Genomic DNA, 26186 nt, shown 5'->3' on the forward strand with positions numbered 1-26186 from the left:
TTTCACTAGATAAGTTTTATACTTAAGCAATAAAAAAAGTATGGTAATTTCTATTTTTAAATTACTATCTGATTCTATCCTTACTTAAAAGCTGCAGAATGACCACAGTAGAAAAGCGACAAGACAGGAAAGTGGACGTAAAACGACATTGCTTTATAACCACATTTTTTTCGAAGTCGGTTAAAAACTTAATGTAGGTCGTACAATAATAACTTATTATAATAGGTAATATGATGATTAATGAATAATATAGTTAGTTGCGATGTGAACAAAATTATAAAAGAGTTATGACGTGACTAAAAATCGCTATCGATAAACAATGGATCATACCATAATTTGTCGTTACATTTCCTAATAATATGATTTTTCAAGGATCTACTTACTTATTTAAATATAAAATTATGTAGAGACTAGAGTTGAGACTTCGTGACTAGACCAAGTCTATACCTATTTCTTGACGGCTTTTTGTACTTGATTGAAATCTAGTTAACACTACAGACTCTATAGGTATCTTAACTTTATGGTGTAAATAGAACACAGGGTTCATCTTGGGATGAATCACGCCTTGACTATAACCACACTTACATTACAATAATTCCAATAACAGAAGATCCATTGTTCCTTATCGCTATCACAATAACGATCAATTTCCCGCGTCTTATCGTCAGTAAACAAATGATGTCATCCGACAACGCCCACAAATGCGAAAATTTTGTGCAGCGGCTAGAAAAGTGATTATTATAATATAAAAATATATGATGTAATGACCAGCGTTTGCACGTTACAAGGCTGTTTGTCTTATGTGTGTGCCGACACATAAGACAAACAGCCGAGTATATAAATAAAAGGTTAGCTGTCAAAGAACAATCACGGACATTAGCATTTTATCAGATTTAACTCTCATTGCCATTGTGAAAGGTGTGCCTGTGATGATTGTCGGTCGTGGCTGTACCACGCTCAATTTTTAGGGTTCCGTACCCAAAGGGTAAAAACTGGACCCTATTACTGAGACTTCGATGTCTGTCCGTCTGTCACCAGGCTATAACTCAAGATCCGCTATAGCTAGAATTTTGAAATTTTCACAGATTGTGTATATCTGTTGCCGCTATAACAACAATACTAAAAAACCAAACAAAATTAATATTTAAGGGGGGCTCCCATGCAACAAACGTGAGATTTTTGGCCTTTTTGGCAACAGGTAGGTACTTGAATTTTTCTCAAAGTCCTTATTTATATGTGTACTTAATTATTTTATAATAATATTAAGATAAAATAAAAAATTAAGGGGGGCTCCCATACAAAAAACACAATTTTTGGCCTAATTTTGCTCTATAGTGGTACGGAACCCTTCGTGCGCGAGTCCGACTCGCACTTGGCCGATTATTATGATAAAAGATGCAATTTTACTACTTACTATATTGTTATAATGATCAAGGTTAATTGTGGAAACATGTTAATAGTGCATAGAAATTAATTAGCTTTAATTTTAATGTATGTTTTTCACTGTATGTTTTCCGTGCAAATAAAAATAAAATAAAATATTAGAGTAAAATATCACTAGAATTTATACTAATACATATTATAAAGCGGAAGAGTTTGTTTGTTTGTTTGTGTAAAACCCAGGATAAGGTTTCACGTTACTATGGGGGAGAGCTGTACCCTAGCACTAGGATCCCTAACACCTACCACCCTAATGCCCTAAGGTCCTAGCCCTAACCATAGGTTTTTGTGATAAATATATTTAATAAGTCCAGGAAACCTGCTACCATGAGACCTAAGGTAGCAGGCGGATAGTTGAAAGGAATAAAAGGATGGAAATGATTTTCTCACTGTCAATCACCCAGGCTCAGGTGACTTGGCCACAGTGAGAGGTTGTCGGTAGGGATTTGGGAGTCGGTCGGAACACTTCCAGAGAGTAGCCCTGGACGAGTGTTTAAGGGTAGGAAATGGGAGATGAGTGAGACACAACTAGAAGTTGATATCTGATTTATTGTAACTAATTCTTACAATATATACTTCTTCACTTTTACGCACACAAATATTTACAAGTCTCCTAAACACAACACATATAATTATGTACGAATTATGCTATTCATCACTTTATTTAGAGTAGGTTGAGTTCAGTAGTTTAAGAATGTGATGAGTGTGCGACAACGCGAGCTAGTTCACATGTTCAATGCTGAACAGTTTGTTTGAACGCGCTTATTTCAGGAACAGTACTGGTCCGATTTGAAAAAATCTTTCAGTGTTACTGGATTGCACCAACTAACTTTAACTGTAACTTTGACTTTGACTACAGTGCAAAATGTCAAATCTTTGGGTAAAGTTAAAAATGGACGCCATCAAGACGCCATATTTAACTATAACCATAGAGCTCGACAAGGTTTTAAATGCATGTGGCGAAAAAAGGAACTAACGCTGTCATTATACAAAAACCGCAAATTTTGACAGTTCTCCTTTACCAGCAGCGCCCCCGCCCACGCGCATGTCATCTGTCACCTTGTTGGATCAGCTGTCATCTGTCAATTTCTTCGGGCAAAGTTAAGGGTAAAGTTAAAGTTAAAGTTAAATTTACCTTAACTATAACCATAACTTTAACTTTAACTTTACCCACGCCTCTGGTGCAACCCAGTCTTAGATAGCCAATTTATTGAGGAAGGCTATAGGATATATTTTATCACGCTAAGACTTATAGGAGCGAAGAAATAGAGGAAAATGTGGAAAAACGGGGGGAAATTATTGGAAATGGCTTGTTTGAACGCGCTAATCTCAGGAACTACTGGTCCGATTTGAAAAATTCTTTCAGTGTATTTATCGGGGAAGGATATAGGCTATGTTTTATCACGCTAAGACTAAAAGGAGCGAAGAAATAGAGGAAAATGTGGAAAAAACGGGGGAAATTATTTGAAAGGGCTTATCTCACGAACTACTGGAGCAATTTTTCTGTTATTATTTGGCACAGATAAGAAGTAGACCACGTGAAGGATTGTAGGCTATATTTTGGGGACTAATTTGTCTGTGAAATATCTTATTTACGCGGGCGAAGCCGCGTGGAACGTCTAGTATGTACAATCAGAGAAGTTGATGTCGAACTCAAATCTATCTATAATATAAAAATGAGTCGCTGAATGTGTTGCTAAGCGCAAAACTCGAGAACGGTGGGGCCGATTTCGCTAATTCTTTTTTAAAAATATTCCTTAAAGTACGAGGATGGTTCTTACGGAGAGAAAAATTAAAAAAAAATTAAATTTCCTGAAAAAGTCTAAAAACAACACTTTTCTATACTCCCATACAAAAGATTTGTGATAATACTTAAAAGTCAAATATATAAAAATGGATTTTCAATTATGTTAGTAACGCTAAAACTCGCAAACGGCTGAACGGGTTGGGCTAATTTTAGTCTTAAAATATTCGTAGAAGTCCAGGGAAGGTTTTAAAGTGACACGAAGTTCACCGGGACAGCTAGTAATAATATAATAAATACTTAACTACAATTAAATGAAGATTTTGACATAATTCCCGTGGGCCGTACATTATCTTTATCAGTCAAACTCTCAGTCAAACTCTACATGTCCGTCAAGAAAGTTAAGAAATTAAAAAGTGGCAACATCGTAGTATCATCCCTTTTTTCTTACATCGATTTGAAAGGCATGACACTACGATGTTGCCACTTTTTAATTTCTTCACTTTCTTTACAGACTATAAATTGAAGTTTAATTATAACAAGCTATTTGACCGAGCTTTGCTCGGTATTCGGTAAAACATGAATAAAATGATATTTTCTGAAAATGATTCCTAGCTAGATCAATTTATCGCCCCCGAAACCCCCTATATACTAAATTTCATGAAAATCGTTGAAGCCGATTCCGAGATTCCAATTATATATATATATATATATATATATATATATATATATATATATATATATCAATTATTGTATATATATATATATATATATATATATATATATATATATATATATATATATATATATATATATATATACAATAATTGCTCGTTTAAAGATATAAGATATCTATAGACGCTTACACCACGTCAGTCTGGCCCCGTGCTAAGTACCTGGAGGACTTGTTGTGGACTTGTGGATTATTACATAATTCATAATTCATTTATAATGTCTCAGAATGCGAGAGTTCTAAGTGGTAGATGAGTTAGATCAATATAATGACTATTATAGATTATTGAAAACATCTTAAAATATGGAAGTCTAGACTCGGCTTAGCAAACTAGACACGTGCAGTACCTAGGTAATTGGATTTGTAGAGGCATGACTTGAAGATTGTGACTTAGCGGTACATCGCGCATCACTATTCACTATGCATAGCTGTTTACTAACCCATTTCTATACCCAATCAACCATAGCCATAGGCAAACTTGGTCAAATTATGAACAATATATTTTAATGTCATTGTTTTGTTTTAAAAAAATAACTTTTTTTTATTTGAGGGGACGTTTTCCGATCCTGAGCAAAATATTGGACGTGAGCTCTACAAAACAGCTGGTATTGAGTGTTGCGTCCTTGATTGGCTCGCGCACGGAAGATCCTACTAATATTATAAAGGCGAAAGTTTGTTTGGATGTATGGATGTGTGGATGTATGAATGTTTGTTACTCTTTCACGCAAAAACTACTGAACGGATTTTAATGAAACTTTACAATAATATAGCTTATACATCAGAATAACACATAGGCTACAATTTTAACCGACTTTCAAAATTGGGGAGGTGTTATGTTCGTTTTCTTATATTCGACGATTACTCCGCCGTTTTTTAACCGATTTTCAAAATTTTTCTTTTGGTATATAGGGTACTAGCTGTGCCCCGCGGTGTTATCCGCGGTTTAAGTGATATATCATAAAAGACTATGAAAAGTATCAATAATAGGATCAAAACGGGACGACACATGGTTCTATAACGGTTTATGGTAGTGACGATGATTAAGATGAAGATAATTTGCATAGTAGCATATGCTTTCCGCTCTTAAAACAACGTCGAATCTTCCAAACTTGTATCTATAAAGAATCAGGAGTTCTCTCAGCACCTTCCGAACCATGGTATACCTTGTTGCAAAATCTTACTAGTTGGTAGTTTATGCTTAGAATACTGCTTAGTGCTTACGAAACCGAAATCACCACATATTTCCATATACATTTAGAGGAGTTCCCTCGATTACTTATGGATATCTTCATCAGGTCACAACTTTTTATGAATATGGTATCAAATTGGAATAATATCCTATACACTAAAAGAAAAATTTTGAAAATCGGTTCACAAACGGCAGAGTAATCGTTGAAGAAAAAAAAACGAACATAATACCTCCTCCATTTCGAAAGTCGGTTAAAATTGTTGCCTATGTGTTATTCTGATGTATAAGCTATATTACTGCAAAGTTTCATTAAAATCCGTTCAGTAGTTTTTACGTGAAAGAGTAACAAACATCCATACATCCACACATCCATACATCCAAACAAACTTTCGCCTTTATAATATTAGTAGGATCATCCCAATTTAGTATTATATTCACAAAAGTGATGATCTGATGAAGGATCCATAAGTAATCGTGGGAGCTCCTCAAAATTTATAGGGAAACATGTGGTGACTTCGGTTTCGTGAGAAGTATTCTAAGCACATGGTACCAACAAGTAAGATTTTGCACCGAGGTATACCTGGTATACCGTGGTTCGGAAGGTGCTGAGAGAACCCCTGATGCTTTATAGATACAAGTTTGGGAGTTTCGGCGTTGTCTTAAGAACGCAAAGCATATTATGCTACTATGAAAATTACATTTATCATCATCATCATTATCACTACCATATTATACCATTTCATAGTCTTTTAGATCGAGACTCGAGTTTGTCAAGCGATAATTAAAAAATCTATACCTACCTAATATTATAAACCTGAAGAGTATGTTTGCTTGAACGCGTCAATCTCAGGAACTACAGGTCCGATTTAAAAACTTATCTCAGTGTTAGATAGATCATTTATCGAGTAAGACTATAGGCTAAGACTAATACGACCGAAGAAACTCAGGAAAATGTGGGAAAAACGCGGGAAATATTAGAAATTACGAAAAAGCTGCCAAGTGCGAGTTAGACTCGCCTATGAAGGATTCCGCAGCAGTTATAAGGTTTATTTTAATGAAATTAAAAGGTTTTTGATTTATTTTCATATTTCACTTGATTTAATGAAAATTAATTTAAGGTTTACCATTTATGACGTATAAAAAAAAACTACTTGCTAGATCTCGTTCAAACCAATTTTCGTTGGTAGTTTTTATAGTAATAGATACGTACTCGTATAGGTTAGATGAAAAAAAAATTTTTTTGTTTCAGTTGTACCTATGACCCCTAAAATTTTTAATAATTTTTCCATTTTTGTATCAAAATCTTAATGCGGTTTACAGACTACATCTACTTATCAATTTTCAATAGTATAGCTTTTATAGTTTCGGAGGAAAGTGGCTGTGACATACGGACGGACAGACGGACAGACAGACAGACAGACAGACAGACAGACAGACAGACAGACAGACAGACATACAGACCGACAGTAAGACATGACGAATCTATAAGGGTTCCGTTTTTTGCCATTTGGCTACGGAACCCTAAAAATGAGTCGCTGAATGTGTTGCTAAGCGCAAAACTCGAGAACGGTTGGACCGATTTCGCTAATTCTTTTTTTTTAATATTCCTTGAAGTACGAGGATGGTTCTTACGGAGAGAAAAATTCTAAAAAAAATTAAAATTTCCTGAAAAAGTCTAAAAACAACACTTTTTATATATAAAAATGGATTTTCAATTGTGTTAGTAACGCTAAAACTCGAAAACGGCTGAACGGATTGGGCTAATTTTAGTCTTAAAATATTCGTAGATGTCCAGGGAAGGTTTTAAAGTGACACGAAGTTCACCGGGACAGCTAGTTTTTAATAAAATTATTTCAAATTGTTTAAATATGTAAGGGGGAATATTAGGCAACGGTCGGAGCAGAGGGCGCTACTAGCACAGTAAATAACATAAAGCACAGTAAATAATATACCTAGCGCAATAGAGAAACAAAGGCCTGAGCAAGAGAGATGTCACTATCAGTAACACTGCGTGGTAAAAAGAGACGTGTGATACATGACAGCAGCACTCTTTTTAGGGTTCCGTACCTCAAAAGGAAAAAACGGAACCCTTATAGGATCACTTTGTTGTCCGTCTGTCCGTCCGTCCGTCTGTCAAGACCCTTTTTCTCAGGAACGCGTGGAGGTATGAAGCTGAAATTTATATCAATTACTCAGGTCTACTGTCCCTTGAAGCTGTGAAAAAATCAAACTTCTAAGCCAACGCAATCAAAAGATACAGCCGTTTATGCCGCAAATTTTCGACACTTGCAAGGGAATCAAAACCTACAGGGTGCTTCCCGTGAACTCAGAATCTTGAAATTTGGTACGAAGCAACGTCTTATAGCATAGATAAAGGAAAAATTACGAAAACCATAAATTTTTAGTTACATCACATAATATATATTTTTTTAATAATTTTAAACTTACTACCCATTTCCTCATAAACGCGTAGAGGTATTAAATTGAAATTCATACCAAATACTCAGGTCTATAATACCTTTAAGCTGTCGGAACCCTCGGTGCGCGAGTCCGACTCGCACTTGGCCGGTTTTTTTGATGTCCAGTCGGCACGTGTCGCACGTTGGCAATAATATAATCTCATAGAATTCATGTTCAATCATGCTTGTGTAAGTGTATACGTACACATATTTTTCACACAGATGAAAACCAATTTTGGTTTCCTTTGACAGCTTATTAACTTTATTGGTAAATAATATTATAGTGTTGCACTAGTTTTTATTATTCGTAGGTTGCACACGTCATATCAGAATATCGACAGAAACGTTGTCAAACGTCGAGCAAAACTTTTCATTTACGAGTATTGTCGGTCGGTGCTGAAAATTAAAAATGAAAATGATTTTTGTCCATTTTTTTTAATTTTTTAAACTTCAGCCACTTCGTTGATTTTTTTAATATAATGATTTTGAATTTAGAATAACAGTCGGCATTTTTGTTTCAGTGAAACCTATACGAGTGAACGAGTCTCGAGCGCAGAAAGCGGCAGGCGCAAACGAGAGAGCGGTACCGCCTACCGGGTACGTCTAATAAGTCATTATATAATATTATATAAAAATGGATTTTCAATTGTGTTAGTAACGCTAAAGCTCGAATACGGCTGAACGGATTAATTTTAGTCTTAAAATATTCTTAGAAGTCCAGGGAAGGTTTTAAAGTGACACGTAGTTCACCGGGACAGCTAGTTACAATATACGGTACATATAATAATATTATTGGCTATTACTTAGTAGTAATATACTTACTATCACTAATGATATTATTAGGAAGATAATACTAGTTAAGTATATTATATGTAATAAATAAGTACATAATTATTTACTTATAAATAAACTAAATTCATGACACAAAACACGTAGCTAGATGGTAGCTAGTACCTTAGTTGTTTTTTGGCAACGTGTAGAGGTGTAGCAATAATCCCAGAATTAAGTACTAAGTTTTGTGTTTAAATTCCTATTTCCTTATTAATTATTATTATTCAAACTTAACAAAATATATAATATTAATTATATAGTTATAAATAACTATACCTACCTACTTCATACATTATTATATATTTTATTTCATTTTTTAATTTTTTGTGCAGCAGCTGGTTCCTAAAGTTCATTGTACTTACTTTTTTTGTTCAACATTCGGTTTAAAATAATTTGTTCATAGTCCAAGAGGCAAAGAACTAAAATATGTCTTTAAAGTTAACTTTAAAAATAAATAGAATTGTCTTGAATTGTCACATATTATGAATACTATAAATTCGTCAGTTTTCATCATACACAATTTATTAAATCGTACCAACTGTTGCCATCCTAAAGATGAATCTATAAGCTTATCCGCTTAGCTGTTTAACTGAGTAGCTAATTTAACTAAATGTCTGCAACCTTCCAATACTATACTATTACATCTTTATGTGCCAAAACAATTCATGATAAGTACTATTTGCTACACTCACTTCGTAACGTGGTAACTGTATGACTGGTGCAGATAATGCAAAATGCTAATTATGCAAACTATCAAGATACAAATGCAAAATACTTTTAGCATGAGGCATCGGATGGTAGTATTTTCAATGCCAAGCATATTATTAGTGACTGAATTTTAGTATTTGGGTTAATAAAATGTAAAAACGTTTAACTGACTATACACAGTCCTGGGTCAGTGACAATTTCTAACCATTTGACTGATTTTGATAAAATATATGTTGCCGTCTTCCGCCTCCGTCGATGAGAAAAATTAAAAATAGTATACGCACCATGGGCAGTAAATAAGAAAGCCTCAGATCACAATATGTGTGTTGAGTGTTGATTACATGTGATCTGAGACATTTCTTATTTTCCTGCCCAAGGTGCGTAATGTACTATTTTTTGCGAAAACACGGTTCCTGCGATTTTGTTGTGCTTAAAGTCCCGGACAGTATCTGGTGAATAGTGATACACAAAACCTACATTTTAATGAAACAAAAAATAATTGGCGTATTTTTGTTACAGATAGGGAGGAAAACGAAACGATTCGAGAAAGGCTCATCAGCCGGGCCCTCGAAATAGCCCGCTCCGCCGCCGCCTGCCCTCGCGGCCGTCAAACGACCTCGACCCCCCCAGTCCCCGGCCACGACTGGGGTTACGGATATATGCATATATCGGGATCTCCGAAGTGACGTCACAGTGATATATTCGTCGTTAAGTTTAAGCACGCGCTTTGTAAATATATTAACCAAATCTCACTTCTCCTAGTCATTTTATCTAGTGTATTTATTGGGCCCGAAGCCCGACGCCGAAGCGGAGCGTCGTAGTGTAGTTAGCCAAAGAACCGTCCGAGATGCAGACCCAGATGGTGCGGGGGGACCTGCAGAGGAGCTACCGGGTGCAGGACTTCGCCGCGCCCGGGGTCATCATGAGGGAGCGCAGCTTCGTGCGCCCGCAGTCGCATCACAACATGCATCATAACCAGGTAACTAGATAAAAATTTGTAGTAGCTTGGGTAAGACGTGGGTGTAGAATGTATATTCTTCACACTATTTACCCTTGCCCTGGCGAAGGTACGATTTGTTAAAGAAAACTGGTCAACACTGTTTTTGTCACACGAACTTTGTGATGATTTTTGTTCATGTTGGAGTATCCTTATTAACAATTTGTAGTAATTTTGTTTCTTTTAGCCTCAGTTTTATTCATTTTTTGTTGGCCAGTGAAATTAGAACAATTATTAAGTATAATAGTGTTATAATATTGTAATAAAACAATCTTGAACGTCACTAGTCCGATAACTGATTTAGGTTTACCCAAATCAGATTTCAGGATTGAATAACTTAAAGACCTAAAGCTTGCATAATTCTGTATAGAATTTTTCTAAGTGTGTCGGTATATACATAATATCGTATATCATAATAATGTCGCAGTCATCTGGTTGAATCTGCGGTAAGCGATTTAGCCAGGTGACTGCGCGCGAAAAATATCAACACAGTGCTATCAGCTGTGCGAACTGTTTGACGCCATATTGGTTTAGTGACTACTCGCGTCAGCGTTGACAGACGTCCCGATTTTGGCGGGACGTCCCGATTTTTTCATCAAAATTAAATGTCCCGCGCGGGACAGGCTCAGTCCCGCTTTTCGGGGAAAGCCCGAACGTACGTGCAGCGAGCTGAGAAAGAAAGGTGCGTAATGAAGATAAAAGTGTGGGAGGTAGAGGGGTGGATTTTCTTTGGCTACTTTAGCTATCTATTGTCACGTAACCGTAATTTTATCGCAAATAAAAAGATGAAAACTTCAAAAAACCTTTATACCTTTTTTTACTTTGTCCCGCTTTTCACTGAAGAATCCCGCTTTTTCACTCTAAAAGTTCCAAAGTCCCGACTTGGCACAAAAAAAAATCTGGCAACGCTGACTCGCGTCGCAGTGGGATCAAAAAGAAATACATTCATGTCCGCTCTCTTCAAAGGGCTATGTTCTTATGTTACAAATCGCTAACTAGTTGGACGTTGAATGACGATTGTTCAATCAACGTTCGGCTGAGTCATTCAATAAATGTGCTAGTCATTCAATAGTATCGCAAATTGAACCAGATGACTGAGACATTAGACATAATATATATACCACCACGCTCGGACGGAAGATATTCCTTTGGAGTCGCCATTCATATATCCCACAATACTATTACAACTCATCTTTAACAGAATATTAGAAACTAGCTGTTGCCCGCAACTTCGTCCGCGTGAATGTATGTTATTAAAATCGAGATTTAGAAAATTGAACACCCGTCTCTACGACTATTTTATTTGGATCTAATAATATTACACACGAAATTTTTAATTTACATCAAAGACCCAGGAAACTTGAACTTCAAATACTTATCGTTTTGAAAAATTCTTTCTTCGAAGACCGCTTGGCGTGGAAAGGGGATGAGGGCCACAGGACAGGGGAAAGGAACATGTGACGGAGGTAGACGATAGACTTCAGAAGACGGGATTTAATGTAGGCATCTATCCCTCTTTAACCTACCTCTTATTCTCAGATTCATAACCTAAACCAGAACAAAATAACGCTTGAAGTTGTTTAATGACTTACTCACAATGTAATATCTTTATGGGCGTTGGCCCACCGGCCACCACACATTCCCGCCACTGTATCTCCTATGTCATCAGTATCGACAGCGGTATCCAACTACGAAAGCCCTTTGATTTGATCTCAGGGAGCCCGAGGGACAGGCTCAAGAATAAACACGCCAAACAGCGGCGGCGGCAGCGCCTTATTTACCCAAATGGTTAACTTCTTTATGGGCGTTGGCCCACCGGCCACAACACATTCCCACCACTGTATCTCCTGTGTCACCAGGATCGACAGCGGTATCCAACCACGAAAACCCTTTGAAAAACATTGATATGATCTCAGGGAGCCCGGGGGGCATGCTCAAACTGGCCGCCGCTGTCAAGTCACCGTTTTTAGGGTTCCGTACCCAAAGGGTAAAAACAGGACCCTATTACTAAGACTTCGTTGTCTGCCCGTCTGTCTGTCTCCTGGCTGTATCTCAAGAACCATAATAGCTAGAGTTCTGATTTTTTTACAGATTGTGTATATCTGTTACCGCTATAACAACAAATACTGAAAACAAAATAAAATCAATATTTAAGGGGGCTCCCATACAACAAACATGATTTTTTTGGCCTTTTCGAGCACGATATCAATAATGACAACAGGCAGGCAGTTGAAATTTTCACAGAATCCTTAATTATATGTGTTCTTTAGTAATTAATAATACAATCAGAATATAATTAAAATTTAATTTCCCATACAAAAACACAACTTTTGGCCGATTTTTTCTCTATAACGGTACGGAACCCTTCGTGCGCGAGTCCGACTCGCACTTGACCGATTTTATTGTAAACATGGTATTGGATTCGGGCAATCTATACAACAAAAAAAGAATTTTGAAAATCTGACCACAAACAGCAAAGTAAACATTAACTCCTCCTTTTTTGAAAGTCGGTTAAAAAAAAGTATCTTAGATGTTGAACAGGGGTGTAAGGTATCATCATGCCAAATTTCATTGAAATCGGTCCAGCGGATTCAGAGATTAGCCTGTACAAACAGACAAACAGACAGAGAAACAAAAATTTCAAAAACAGTTAAAATGTGTTCTACTACTCTTCTTACATGCCCCTGAATCGGTTTTTTCAAGTTTATTTTCAATGTACAAAAATTTTACCTCTACGATTTTATTATAAGTATATAGATTATTACATACACCAAACTCTACAATACAATTTTTATACTAATAATGTAAATTTATAATCATTGTTTACATTCAACGTTGAATCGCTCGCTATGCGTTGAATTTGGCAGCATATTGCTCTACTGCCAACTCGCACTTGGACTTATTCCAGAAATATTTATTGATTAATATTCCATAAAATGTATTCTTAGATTAACAAGTAAGTCATGTTGCATTGTTTATGATTGGTCCTGCTAGGTATGAATTTGATTGGTATATTATATCGTACTGTTTTCAATCCGAAAATAGAGTCTGAACTCGAAAGTATGTAACCACGTGATAAGAATAATTAAACGACGAAAAGGTAATCCTTATAATATATTCGAACTATCAGAGTAAATCTCCTGGGACCAATTTGTTTAAGTTATTAAAATATTTAAACTATACTCTACATTATAAAATATAATAAATTATAAATAATACTTAATAAAAATAATATGAATATGTCAACTAGCGTAGGCGACGACAATCTAAATTGTGAGCCCACACACAATTATTAACTAGTTGGCCTTACTTCTTACGAAACGACCATTATTGTGCATTCTAAGACGGATCACAAATAAGTTTTAATTACTTGGCTGGATTAAAAAGCATATTCTGTTACAATGCAAATAAAGTTATCGCGTTTAAAAATAAAATAATTTAATTACTATTAGCAGTTGAGTTGACTATGATCAAAGGAAAAAAAAACAATCGTACAATTAAGTACTTAATAGTAATTTTTTGGTGCGATGCGAGCTCTTTGACTATAACCTAATGCAAAAATGTTTGTGAATGTCAATAGGATATATTACTGCAAATGCAATGTTTTCACGATAGAGGCAGCACAGTACAGACAGTAAAGAAAAAGTTATGTTCGACGTATGTCAACGTTTCTGTCAACATTCTGATATGACGTGTGCAACATATCGGATTTTGGTCGGATTATTTACTGTTTGTGTGAGTGGCGCCCCCTGCTCCAACCATTTCGTAATATTCCCTACTAATAATTCACTTGTTATTATATCTAAGTATGAGCATATACTGACATTATAATTGTGATGAAATTATACTTGTGCGTATTGTAAATGGTATTTTTTATGTTACAGTTTCCAAACAATGGGAAACGTAGGAGTATGATACTGACCAACGCCAAGGGAAAACCGACGCTGGAAATATACAGACCGCCAGGTGAGACAAATAAAAATATTTAAATAAGAATTATCGCTAGAAAAGTGTTTAGGGGGGACCTCCTTGATAAAAAAAATGGCACAAATATAATAATTATCCACTTTAAAAGTCGGCTCTACATAATAGTCACAATAATTTTTGTTATATTTTCTTGGTACTTTATAGAAACGATATTAAATATTATCGCGAAACAAATGAATTACCTACATTTGTTAGGTTATAGTTTGCCGAGTAATTAAAATTTTACATAAAACCTTTGCATCGTAATAATAAAATACTTTTGTTATTCTGCAACACAAACACAAATATGTAAATATAATATATGAATAAAGATGAATAAGTATTTTTTTGTTTTCAAATCACTGACCGGATAAAAAATAAATGAAAACTCCTTAGCACGCCCGTGAATTTGGCGCCAAATTTAAAAATAAACAAACAGTCATAATTGGAACGCGCAGACAGTGTTCTGTTTTGACGCCTCTCGTGTCAACGCGATTTTGTGTTTTCGATGAGAGAATCAGTAAATATTGTGAAAAAACGTACAAGAATAAGGAAAATACGGTTTAGAGAAGATAAGAATGTCGCATTGTGTTGTGAATCCGTCTGTAATGCCAGTAACTTCTGCGCTGGTGCAAGCGACTGTGCCTAGAGCCGTTGAGGTTGTCAAAGATGTAGTGCCTGAAAAACCTCAAGTAGAAGATAAGCAGGAATCAGGTCTGCAAGCAACTTAGAGGAGTAATGAAAAATGTAGAGCGAGTTTGGTTAGGAATAGTATCTTGTGTACTCACACACTCGAAGGAATGCTTAGCAGTTGTTCATACTCCTGAAATGTTAACTTTGTATGTACATTGTACAGCAAGCGTACATTGTTTACATCACGAACAAATTATGGTGTAACTACTAAGCATTCGTAAGACTACTAAGTAATAGTTAATTCTTACTCTACAAACAACAAATGCTCGTCAAATGTCATTCCCTCACTCATCTTTCCTTCACACATTTCATGGCACCCCTCACCTATGAGCAAACTACTCGTATCCATCTTTAAAAAAAACTTCAACCTCTCTGCGACTTTAAAAAAAACCTCAGCTGTACCTCTCACCTGTCCTATCATCTCTTCTCTTGACGACCACCGTTGACGCACAGGTGTACGCACAGACGCGGCGACCACCACCACGGCGGCCAACAAGCTCAACGTCCACGCGAAGGAGTTTACCATGGCCAAGCCCGCTGACCTGCAGAATAGGTGAGTTTCTACCCTTTATTATATAATAGTACTAGACTATAAGGGCCTGTTTCACCACTTCCTGACAAAGTCCCGGATAGGCTATCCACAACCTTTTTGACAGATTCTCCATACTCTGTCAAGTTAAGTGGTGGATAGTCTATCCAGCACTTATCACTTATCAGTTATCAGGAAGTGCCGGCGCCTGGCACTAAATGTCGCCTGCAAGTCGCAACTCATGTTTATGGATGACGCCCGCAACCCGCAAAATCGTTTATCCCGCGGTAACCGTACATTTTGCTGCGATAAAAACTAGCCTATGTCCTTTTCCGTCTCTTATACTATCTACTATCTCCACACCAAATTTATCTACAGCTAAATCTACAGCTTAACACTTTTTCATCAATCTGTACTAATATTATGTATAAACGCGAAAATGTTACCTCACCGCTGAACTGATTTTAATGAAATTTGGTACGGAGATACGTTGAGTCCCGGGAAAGGCCATAGAATCCTCTCGATTACAGAACAAAGTGAATCGCATTCGTTCGACGTGTATCAGAAAACTATTTTGCTATTTGATCATATCGGGATTGAATCGAAGATGTACTTAAGTTGGATTAAAATATCAGGAACAGACAACAGTGCTCAATATAATACAATATGTGGAATGTGTATTATATAGTAGAGCATATACATACTGTGCTAGTTGTCCAAGGCCTTACTGCGGTGGTGTTATGACACTACATATGCGGTTACATACAACTACATTACTAGGTTTTCAGTTGTCTCTACATAAGCGGTATAGTTTATAATTTATGAGAGAAAAATTACAAATTTCTATTTTGGACCACATAGAACTGCTAGATTTTAAGCGTCCGGAGCCATCCCTTCCCATCAGGTGGTCCGTTTGCTGGTTTCTCCCCTAGTCTCATAATAAATACTCCACTCTACATCTAAGGTATACTTATGTACACTGTATTATTGCACTTGAAAATAGTTTTTCTATGGATATGCTAATGAAAAGCAACACGAATGACGAAAATGATAAATACTGCAAACTTTCGTAACTCTCTACCGCGCACTGTAAAACTCTGGAACGTACCGTCACCAGCAGTATTTCCGGACCAATACGACCTGCAAACCTCCAAGAAGAGAGCGTATTCCCTCTTAAAAGGCCGGCAACGCACCTGCGGCCCTTCTAATGTTGCGTGTGTCCATGGGTGACGATAGTTTTCTCCGTTTTACTCCTTTATTTTATAATATAAAAAAACAGTACGATTGCGGAGCACGTAGAGTTTCGTAAATTGACGCATGACTAACGGAAACAGAGATATTTAGTGGTATTTCGAGTGAAAGAGACAAGTAGCGTACAAGGCGTTTTTCAGAATATTTTGTAGATTTCGTGACATTTGATTTTCTTACAGTAGGTAGATACTAGATAAACATATTAAGTAGTTTTGAAATTGCCTATCTTCAATTTACCTCACCGAGGTAAATTGAAGATAGGCAAAATAGGCTGATAATAAAAGATGATGATGATGACTTTGCAATAGAAATTGAGTAAATAGTTACGGTTACCTTAATTATTGACTGCGCTCGAGCATTAACTGTTGCTGCCTTGCTGGGTAATTGATCGGTATGTAGAATATTGATCTATAGTTTTCCCTCTCTATATTGAGGCGGAAAGAGCTTATTGGGATTCCCGGTAAGCTCTTTTCACCTCAACATATTCCCAATCAATTCTCAATTTGGGAATGTAATAAAGAAATAAAAAGCTAAGATCATTGGGAGGGGAAAATGTAACCTCTACATTAGTTCAAAGTCTGCGTTTATCTACACTGGTCACTGGTCGCTGGTCACTGTACCGAAAATAACTTTGTTCCGGAAACTATTTTCCTTCCGGGATATGAACTTCTCCATGTAGGTACTTTCCTACGACTCAACCTATCTTGATATCCATCAAAGATCGTAAACAGGTCAACATGAGATTATTCAGACATCTTTCTGTGAGATCGGCGCCTCACGCTCTTCCCTGCTCCTTTAGTCTATTCGCGTTTAAATATTTTCACTCCCCTTTTGATTTACTGCTATAGTGACATAATCGTCGCCCAAAATAAACATCGTCAGTAGCACGTACCGCGGATGTGATGTAATGTTTTGGACGCCGACTGCGATGTAGACATGTAGAGTCTAGGCGACGACAGCGAAGCACCCAGCCTTGACGTTGAAAACATGACCTATTGTCTTGTATCGACTAATAAAATGCTTCATTAGTTTTTAAAGAAGCGAGATGAGTCTGTAAATTGAATGAAAAAACTATGCATCGGTTAACAAAGGCGTAGAAATTTTGAAGGCCTAGCGCATTATCGCGTATCGTTTCTTTTGCCTAATAAAGATTTTCCCGTCATCCCATAGCTAAACGAGATAGCCTTTGCGCATACTTTCAGTTGCAGAGTGCAGATAGAGAACTAAAAAAAAACAAACAATGTGTAGGTAAATATTATTTGTGTTGATCTAAAATGTGGTTATGAGAAGTCGTTAATATATTAATACTGAAAATTGCAACACAATAATAGAAATATTTTAACACTCCATTTGAAATGAATATGAAAATTATACAGAAGATGAGCATTTCTAAATATGTGGATTAGTAATGAATAATGAAACTTACTCACGCAGCTAAGTACGAGGAATGCTTGTAAATCATCAGACTACAAATAGAAGGGGCAATCGGAAAAATAATGACTCTACATTTTCCAGGAGGTTAAATATGCACAAGAAGGCTATGCATTGCAGTTTGCTTAAATAATTTTGGAATGTAATAATATTATTCTGCACAATTTTAAGGTCTAGGAGGGAAAGAGCTCAGCGTAGTCGGTAAATGACAACAACATATCATAATATTATAAGGTTTGGTACTCGGTGTATTGTGTAGTAAGAACGCCCTTGAATCTTGATGTAAATATAGTTTATATTTTGTATGAGCAGAACGTGACTTGTATTTTGTGTTGAGATATTAAACCGATCTCGTTAAAAATACCCAAAGTGTATAACGTTTATCGTGCCATAAATTTGTGAAATAATGCTCTCGGGATGTTCCAAATACAGGGAGATTGAGTCGGTTTCGTCGTTGGCGAGCATCCAAGCGGACTGGAAACTACCGACTACGTTTTGCGTAGTAGTTATCGTGCGGATTTTGTTATCATTCCGCAGTCCGCTACCGTCTGCTCTGACGACAGCGCGAGCGCGCCAAAAGCACGCGTCTAGCGCCCAGTGCGCACGCGCCGCCACGAAAAACAAACACCGATGACCGAACCGAACGAACGACATTCGAATTTGGAACTCTACATTTTTAATGTGTTTTTTTTTATTTGTAACAAATATTGTGAAGGATAATAGTGCAATGCCAAGTTTGTTTGTGGATTTGTTTATCGTCATGCAAATAGTGTCGTAGTGATAAGTGCGAGATGGTGCGAGGAAGGTTTAGCACCTCCGATATGTAAGTTGCTATGGTCTATGATGCAGATGATCTCAGCACACAAAAAGTACTGCAGGATTTTTTGCCTTACTTTTGGAAACAAATAGAGGATTAATTTATTTTAAATTGCGAACAAAATTATTGTAGTTTTATTAAGTACCTACTCACTACCTAGGAGAGGTGTTTAGTAAGAAGTAGAAATGTAGAGATTGTCTTGTAAGTACTTAACTGAAATCATTTGCAGATAAACCTATAGTTCACTATTCTCACTCGAAGTAGAGTATTCCTACGTATAAGAACATTACTTACTTTACATATTACAATCTTTTTATTTACTTCACTATTTTAAAATACAATTATTATTTCGATAATAAAAGTCAAAGTTGCTTATTCTGCTTACTCAATACTCAGTCTGTTTATAAATATCACAGTTAGTTAGTTTCCTTTAAGTTACATTAACTATTTACAAAGTACGAAGACTACGAGGGTTTTAAGTTTACCTACTGTTAAACTGTATCCGGTCTGTAGTTAGAACCAAATTCCACGATGATAGATGTAAACAATGTACCCTCATTTGTTCTATATTTGAATGTTTGAAATAAGAGTGTGCTCTGTTCTGTCAACGAATTAGGGAGTGTCTGCTGTTTATCTATTCAATAACATTCTTGATTGGTTCACGTTTTGACGCTAGCCAATCAAAAGCATTGGCTGGCTGCATACATCTCTATAATTCTATCTTAACTCCGTCAAAAAATCTTAGAAAACGGGTCATTAGGTAGTTTACCAAGAGTAAGAGAATTTAAACGAAGAAACTATTGCCATCACGCTTCACCCTGCGCCAGCACGTGTATTGTGATAGAGACAGAAACAGTAAATCGAGGTAACTTAGTCCTCTGATTCCTCCTTCAAAATAGAGCCTATCTAATTTATTTATTTTTAAATGTCTTCAGGAAGAGTGCGTCTATGCCTCTACGTTTTTATTTTATCTTAAAGATCTTTCAATTTGTTTTCTGGTCGGTGATTGGCGGGGTACGGGACATTCATTTTTTACGATTTTCGAAGGGTCATATTTATTTATTTAGTAAAATTAGAAAAAATTTGAACGTAGAGGCATAGCTTCAACAGATCCCAATATTGTATAAAAAATAATTTGTCTAGATGCATTGTCCAGGGAGCAAATTGGGGAATGCGTTTGTATGGAAAAACAGTGTTAGCGTAGCGTTAAATGAAAACATCTCGCTTTCTAACTTATTTAACAGATCGAGAGCTAGCCTTGACTCATACCATATTATTATTTGTTGTTATACCGACTAAAAATATTGTTCTTCTAGAGTCTAGAGTCTCTAGCAGATAGAGCTCTCTATTCATGCGGAACTGTAGGAGTTCACCATTCAGACTTCACAATTTTTAAAATTTTAAAACACAAAGTGAACATATACATGAACTAAATAATAATATGCTGTACGATGTATCAGACAAACGAGCGTATGAATCATGTAATGACGGTCGCCGGGCGCGCTTGTCGCGATGACTGTCTTCCGGTACAATGGAGCCGGTTAGAGGGAATTAACGTAAAACGGAGAAATGACAAGAGTTTATTTATTAGACTGGGTTGCACCGACTAACTTTGACTTTAACCTTAACTATAACCGGAAAAATTGACAGATGTCGTATGAGAATATATTGGGGTGTTTGGACGCCATATTTAACTTTAACTATAACCACGCCTCTGGTGCAACCCAACCTTAGAGTATAATATGCTCAACAGGGAACGTACGCCACTAACGTACAATCCTGTGCGTTCTCTTATGCTAGCGACAAAAATCTAAAACTTTATTATTTCCTTCATTCCTAGTCGTATGATGACTGAGGGACGCGACCACCAAAATTTGCTTTCCGAGATAGGGCTCTCCACTTGTTTCTATTACTATTTACCTGGCGTGGGATTTCCACATGCAGTTTCTGCATGTTCATAGTGTTCACTACCTGGAACCGTATGGTATAGGTGGTATAGAGGAATACTGGTAATCTTCTATACCACCTATACCATTTTGTTTGAAATGCTCATGAAAAATTGCACATGTGGTGAGAGGAAAGGCGCCACCTCTCACCACATGTGCAATTTTTCATGAGCATTTCAAACAAATTAACAAAGGAAATCTGTCAATTTTTCTCTAAAGTCTGTCAGTATTTTTAATCTCACGCATTCCTCCTGTGGTCATAGGTACTATTACTTACTATAATTACCAGGTTGGGTTGCACCAACTAACTTTAACTATAACTGTAACATAAACTACAATGCAAAATGACAAATTTTTGGTTAAAGTTAAAAATGGACGCCATCAAGACGCCATATTTAACCATAACCACAGAGCTCGACAAGGTTTTAAATGTACGTGGCGAAAAAAGGAACTAACGCTGTCATCATACAAAAACGCCATTTTTGACAGTTCTCCTTTACCAGCAGCGCCCCCGCCCACGTTCATTTATAACCTTGTTTGACCAGCTGTCATCGGTCAATTTCTCCGGTCAAAGTTAAGGTTAAAGTAAAGGTAAAGTTAAATTTAGCCTTAACTATAACCATAACTTTAACTTTAACACCAGAGGCGTGCTCTGGTGCAACCCATTACTCAACCTAAGCCTGCTACTCGTAGTGTGCAGTGACTTCGACTTTGCTTTGCAATTATTATTTACTCGAGCATTTTACACACACCTACTTAAATTATATAATTTATATAATCTTAAAAAAATTGTTGAAACTAACGAGTACAGAATACATGCATATTAAATAACATTTTTATTTTTTAATGATTACATTATAAAATGTAAATGTGGAGGCGAAACCTTACGTAATAGTATTGTTTACGAAACTTCAAATGAGTTACCGAAACTAATTTTGAGGACATTATTATATTAGTAACTGTCTTTCTTAACCATATTTGATATTATAGAATCTATCCGTCCAACTATCAAAGGCAGCATCAAAATTTTGACGGATCCGGCCGGTCGCGGTGCACCGTGCACTGCTCCGCGGAAGCACCCTTTGAGAATGGCTGATTGAAAGAAAGTTATTCAGTAGTCCATTAGTCCCGTCAGTTAGAAATATCAAATCCTCCAAGAACTACAGCTTGAAGATCACAAAGCGGTGCCTGTACTAGCTAACTGTCCAACAGCCACTGTATACCACGCAGAAGTTAACGTGATAAATCAAAAAGCCAGGTGTCATCACATGTGTGTTGTATCTTGTATAAGGGCTCTACATTTTACATATGTTATGCAGGTTCAATCTACAAATTACAATAATATATATCCGGAACTGTCTGTAGACTAGGTATAATGTAAATTGTAATGTGATTTAAACTGTACCTAAAGTTAAAACACCTGTGCAAATAGTTTTTGTCAATCTTTGCTTCCTATCTATACTATATATATTATATATTATATATTTATATATAATATTATAATAATATAATATTATAAATGCGAAAGTATCTCTGTCTGTCTGTCTGTCTGTCTGTCTCGCTTTCACGCCAAAACTACTGAACCGATTGTAATGAAATTTTGTACACAGATAGTAAAGCCTGAGAAAGGACATAGGCTACTTTTTAACTGGAAAAGGGGGTTGTAAGGGGGTGAAAATGCGTAAATTTGGTCAAATTAAGTTAGTTCCAAAAACTCAAAATAGATGGCGCCAAGAGTCCCCTAGATCGCGCTATTGCTTGCTCATGCGTATTTCTATAAGAGGTGGTACCATGTCAAACTAGGTTTTTCGATTCTTTCGATTGTTATACACGTTATTAACTAAGAACTCACCTACCAACTTAGATAGATATCAAATTCAAAAACAACAGCGCCAAAACTACTGAACCGATTGTAATGAAATTTTGTACACAGATAGTCTAAAGCCTGAGAAAGGACATAGGCTACTTTTTAACTGGAAAAGGGGGTTGTAAGGGGGTGAAAATGCATAAATTTGGTCAAATTAAGTTAGTTCCAAAAACTGGAACAGATGGCGCCAAGAGTCGCCTAGATCGCGCTATCGCTTGCTCATATGTATTTCTAGTACCTGGATGACCGAGCTTTGCTCGGTATTATAGCAAACGCTCATTGACTTCGTGTTACTTAATAACGCCATCTGCTGGTCGATAAAACAATTAGTTGCTCACATAATAGTATTATTATTCGCCAATAGCTGTCAGGAAGAGTCATATTTTTCAGTTTATCGATTATCGATAAAACACGAGTAAAAAGACATTTTCTGAAAATAATTCCTAGCTAGATCGATTTATCGCCCCCGAAACCCCCTATGTACTAAATTTCATGAAAATCGTTGGAGCCGATTCCGAGGATTTCGATTCTTTCGATTGTTATACATGTTATTATATAACTCACGTACCAACATAGAAATCAGAAACAACAGTCTACCAATAATAAATACTAAATAGTTTATGGCCTATGGGTATTGGCTATTGGGCAAAGCTAAAGTTGTGTAATGCATTATGCAGCTAAGTTGTGTAAAGCTAAATAAGCTTTAAAAGGTATAAAAAAGTTTAATTTAAAAAAAAAAACATATTATGTGCACACTACACGGCTGTTTTGGGTAGGTATTTTGATTTAAGGGGTACCAGGGTTTTAAAAAGCTTTTGACACCAATTTTATTGACACCGCGCGCTATAAACTGAAGTCCACGCGGACGAAGTCGCGGGCAACAGCTAGTAGTTATTATAAATTACAGATTACTGAAAGCGACTGATATTGTCATACTGTAGTATGTACATTACATAAAATAACAATACACAGTCACTAACAATTGACACACTTGTCTCTCGCAAGCGCATTGCTGTATGCTGTACAGCAACCAAGGTCGATGATACACCAAGTTAAATTCGTATTGACCCCTCCCTCTCCCCTCCTGCGCCCCCGTCCGCATGAATCAGCGATTGACCATTTTTTGTGCGACAGTGTTTTAAAACGTTTCCATGTTCCGCTGTACCGTGGACTGGTTGACCATAGTCCATAATGCGTAGTTTTGTTTGGCTGAAAAATGTATGGGAGCCTAGACAGGTCAAGCCTCAAAGGTTTGATTACAGCCGTACTTTCGTGCAAGGAATATGAAGCGGAAAATGTACGATTCCCGCGGATATATCTATAAGTGCGGCGAACTTACCGTCATCCGCCTGATGTTTCGATTTTCCTGCATTTTAGGGTTCCGTACCCAAAGGGTAAAAATGGGACCCTATTACTAACACTTCGATGTCTGTCCGTCTGTCCGTCTATCTGTGGGTCTCCACTCTCCAGGCTGTAACTCAAGAACCGCTATTGCTAGACTGCTGAAATTTTCACAGATTGTGTATATCTGTTGCTGCTTTAACAACAAATATTGAAAACAAAATAAAATAAATTTAATATTTAAGGGGGGCTCTCATACAACAAACGTGATTTTTTTGCTATTTTTGCTCGATATCAACAACGGCAACACACAGGCACTTGAAATATTCACGAAATACTCAGTTGTGTATGTAATTTAATAATTAATAATAAAATTTAAATAAATGTAATAATTAAGGGGGGCTCCCATACAAAAAAACACAATTTTTAGCCTATTTTTGCTCTATTGTGTTACGTAACCCTTCGTGCGCGAGTCTAACTCGCACTTGGCCGATTTTTTCGGGGACACGTCGGGAAAAGGTAGCGCGTGCCGCGTGGTCCGGAAAAAAATTCTGAGTTGCATGTCCTAATAAGTAGCAGCATATTGTAGCAAGAAACAGCCAATAGGCAGTGTCTAGACTAGACTTAGGTAATCTAGGGTTTATATTTCAAAACTTAAAAAAGCTATGACTCATCTAGTAAGATAATATTAGAACATTAACATTACGAGTAAGTATTTAAAATAGGACGTAACTTTATACAGCCTTGGTGTGTTTTAATACTTATTTTTTATCTCATATAATATACTATTTAATATGTCATTATCTCGTACGAGTCGGGCCTCGGGGATCCTCAAACAAAAGATATAAAATTAAATAAACGTATATGGGTAAGGAAGATCATGTTATCTAGAGAAATATTATCATGATATATAAATTGGTACAAAAACGTTTGTAGTAAACTAAGATAAGACCCAGACTTACGATATTATTTACGGCACACAGTGTGTGAATTTACATTACTTATTTAAAGAAATTAATTTTCGTTAATTATTCGTAGAAAGAAATTGAAAATGTTTTCGTTTCATATAAGTAAGTAACTTTTAAATAGTCGAAACGTGTCCATGAAAAAATTAACGAATAGTACCTAGGTGTAGGACTGTAGTCTGTAGGTATACATAAGAGGATACACCAGGGGCGAGAGAAATTGAAAATAGGTATTTGAAAATGTATTGCTGTCTCACCAATCTCAAGTCTCCCACCGCAGAGCGCGATAGAGACAACACGACAAAAGTTCTAATAAAAGAACAGAAAATCTTCGATTCGTTGTCCGCTGATTCCTTCTCCAAAACTTAACCGATTTAAGTACTTTTTTCATTGAGAATTAAAGCAAGGCTTGAGCTGTGTTCCTGTTTTTTTTTTTGTATATTTTAGCCAGTTTTGTTTTCTGGGTGTTTGAACACAGAGGAAAATCTTGCCATTTTTTTGGGTTTTTGGACGTTCTTATCTTTTTTATAGTTTGTGCGTTCTAAGATGATATGGGTGACAGTTTTCATGTTCCTTGCTACGGGTTTTTTTTACAAGAAAACAAAAAAAAAATCAAAATGTAATAAATTATTTTCCATCTACAAAAACAAATGTTTCCTATAATTGTAATGAATAAAAATGAAAAGATGCTAAATGCTAACTTATTAATAAAAATTATAAATATTAACTGTGAAATAGGAGTATAAAATTATTGTTACGAAAACATTTGAAAAATGTCATATGCATGAAACGGAACTTATGTCAATAGAGATTGACTCGGTTGAATCGAAATCAAATCGATAAAAAAGGGCGGCCATCTTAAATCGCCGGCACCACTGAAATGTCAGTACGAAATCGATAATTTCGATTGCAATTCCTTTACGAAGTGATTCGATATTTTTAAACTATCGATTAATTTTTGTTAGGTAACTTCCCTACTATTGTCAATTATAATGTGTCACGCATATCATCATAAAACGCACAAACTATAATAATAAAATTATGAAAAAAAAAAAAGAAAACATAGAGACATGCTAATAGTGGCCATAGATATTCAGGAAAAAAATCATAACTCTACCGGCACTATCCAGGGAGGAAACAGGGAACAGCGTTTGTATGGAAAAACGGCGGTGTGGAATCCTCATAAGAGCCAGTCCACAGCGCGTTGCGTCAGCGTTGCGTCGACGCAGCGCTGCCGTTGCGTTGTTTTACATACAAATAACCAATTACCAAGGTGTTT

The 26186-nt window shown here is 36.3% G+C and overlaps 1 protein-coding gene across 8 annotated transcripts in view; it reads left to right on the top strand.

The window, feature by feature from the left end:
* The window catches only part of LOC121732881 (CBP80/20-dependent translation initiation factor), a 49383-nt gene that overhangs the window by 14440 nt on the left and 8757 nt on the right, over positions 1-26186 (top strand). The window contains exons 2-5 of one of the 8 annotated variants that reach the window (XM_042122894.1): positions 8087-8162; positions 9624-10083; positions 13986-14067; positions 15214-15313. In XM_042122894.1, coding sequence (XP_041978828.1) covers positions 9952-10083; positions 13986-14067; positions 15214-15313 — 314 coding nt within the window. In that variant the 5' untranslated portion in view covers positions 8087-8162; positions 9624-9951. Of the gene's footprint in view, positions 1-8086; positions 8163-9623; positions 10084-13985; positions 14068-14521; positions 14782-15213; positions 15314-18495; positions 18795-26186 lie in introns of those variants that run through there. The other 7 variants (XM_042122896.1, XM_042122893.1, XM_042122897.1 and 4 more) reach the window with 7 other exon arrangements.

The sequence above is a fragment of the Aricia agestis genome, chromosome 13 (assembly GCF_905147365.1).
Source record: "Aricia agestis chromosome 13, ilAriAges1.1, whole genome shotgun sequence".
Lineage (NCBI taxonomy): Eukaryota > Metazoa > Arthropoda > Insecta > Lepidoptera > Lycaenidae > Aricia > Aricia agestis.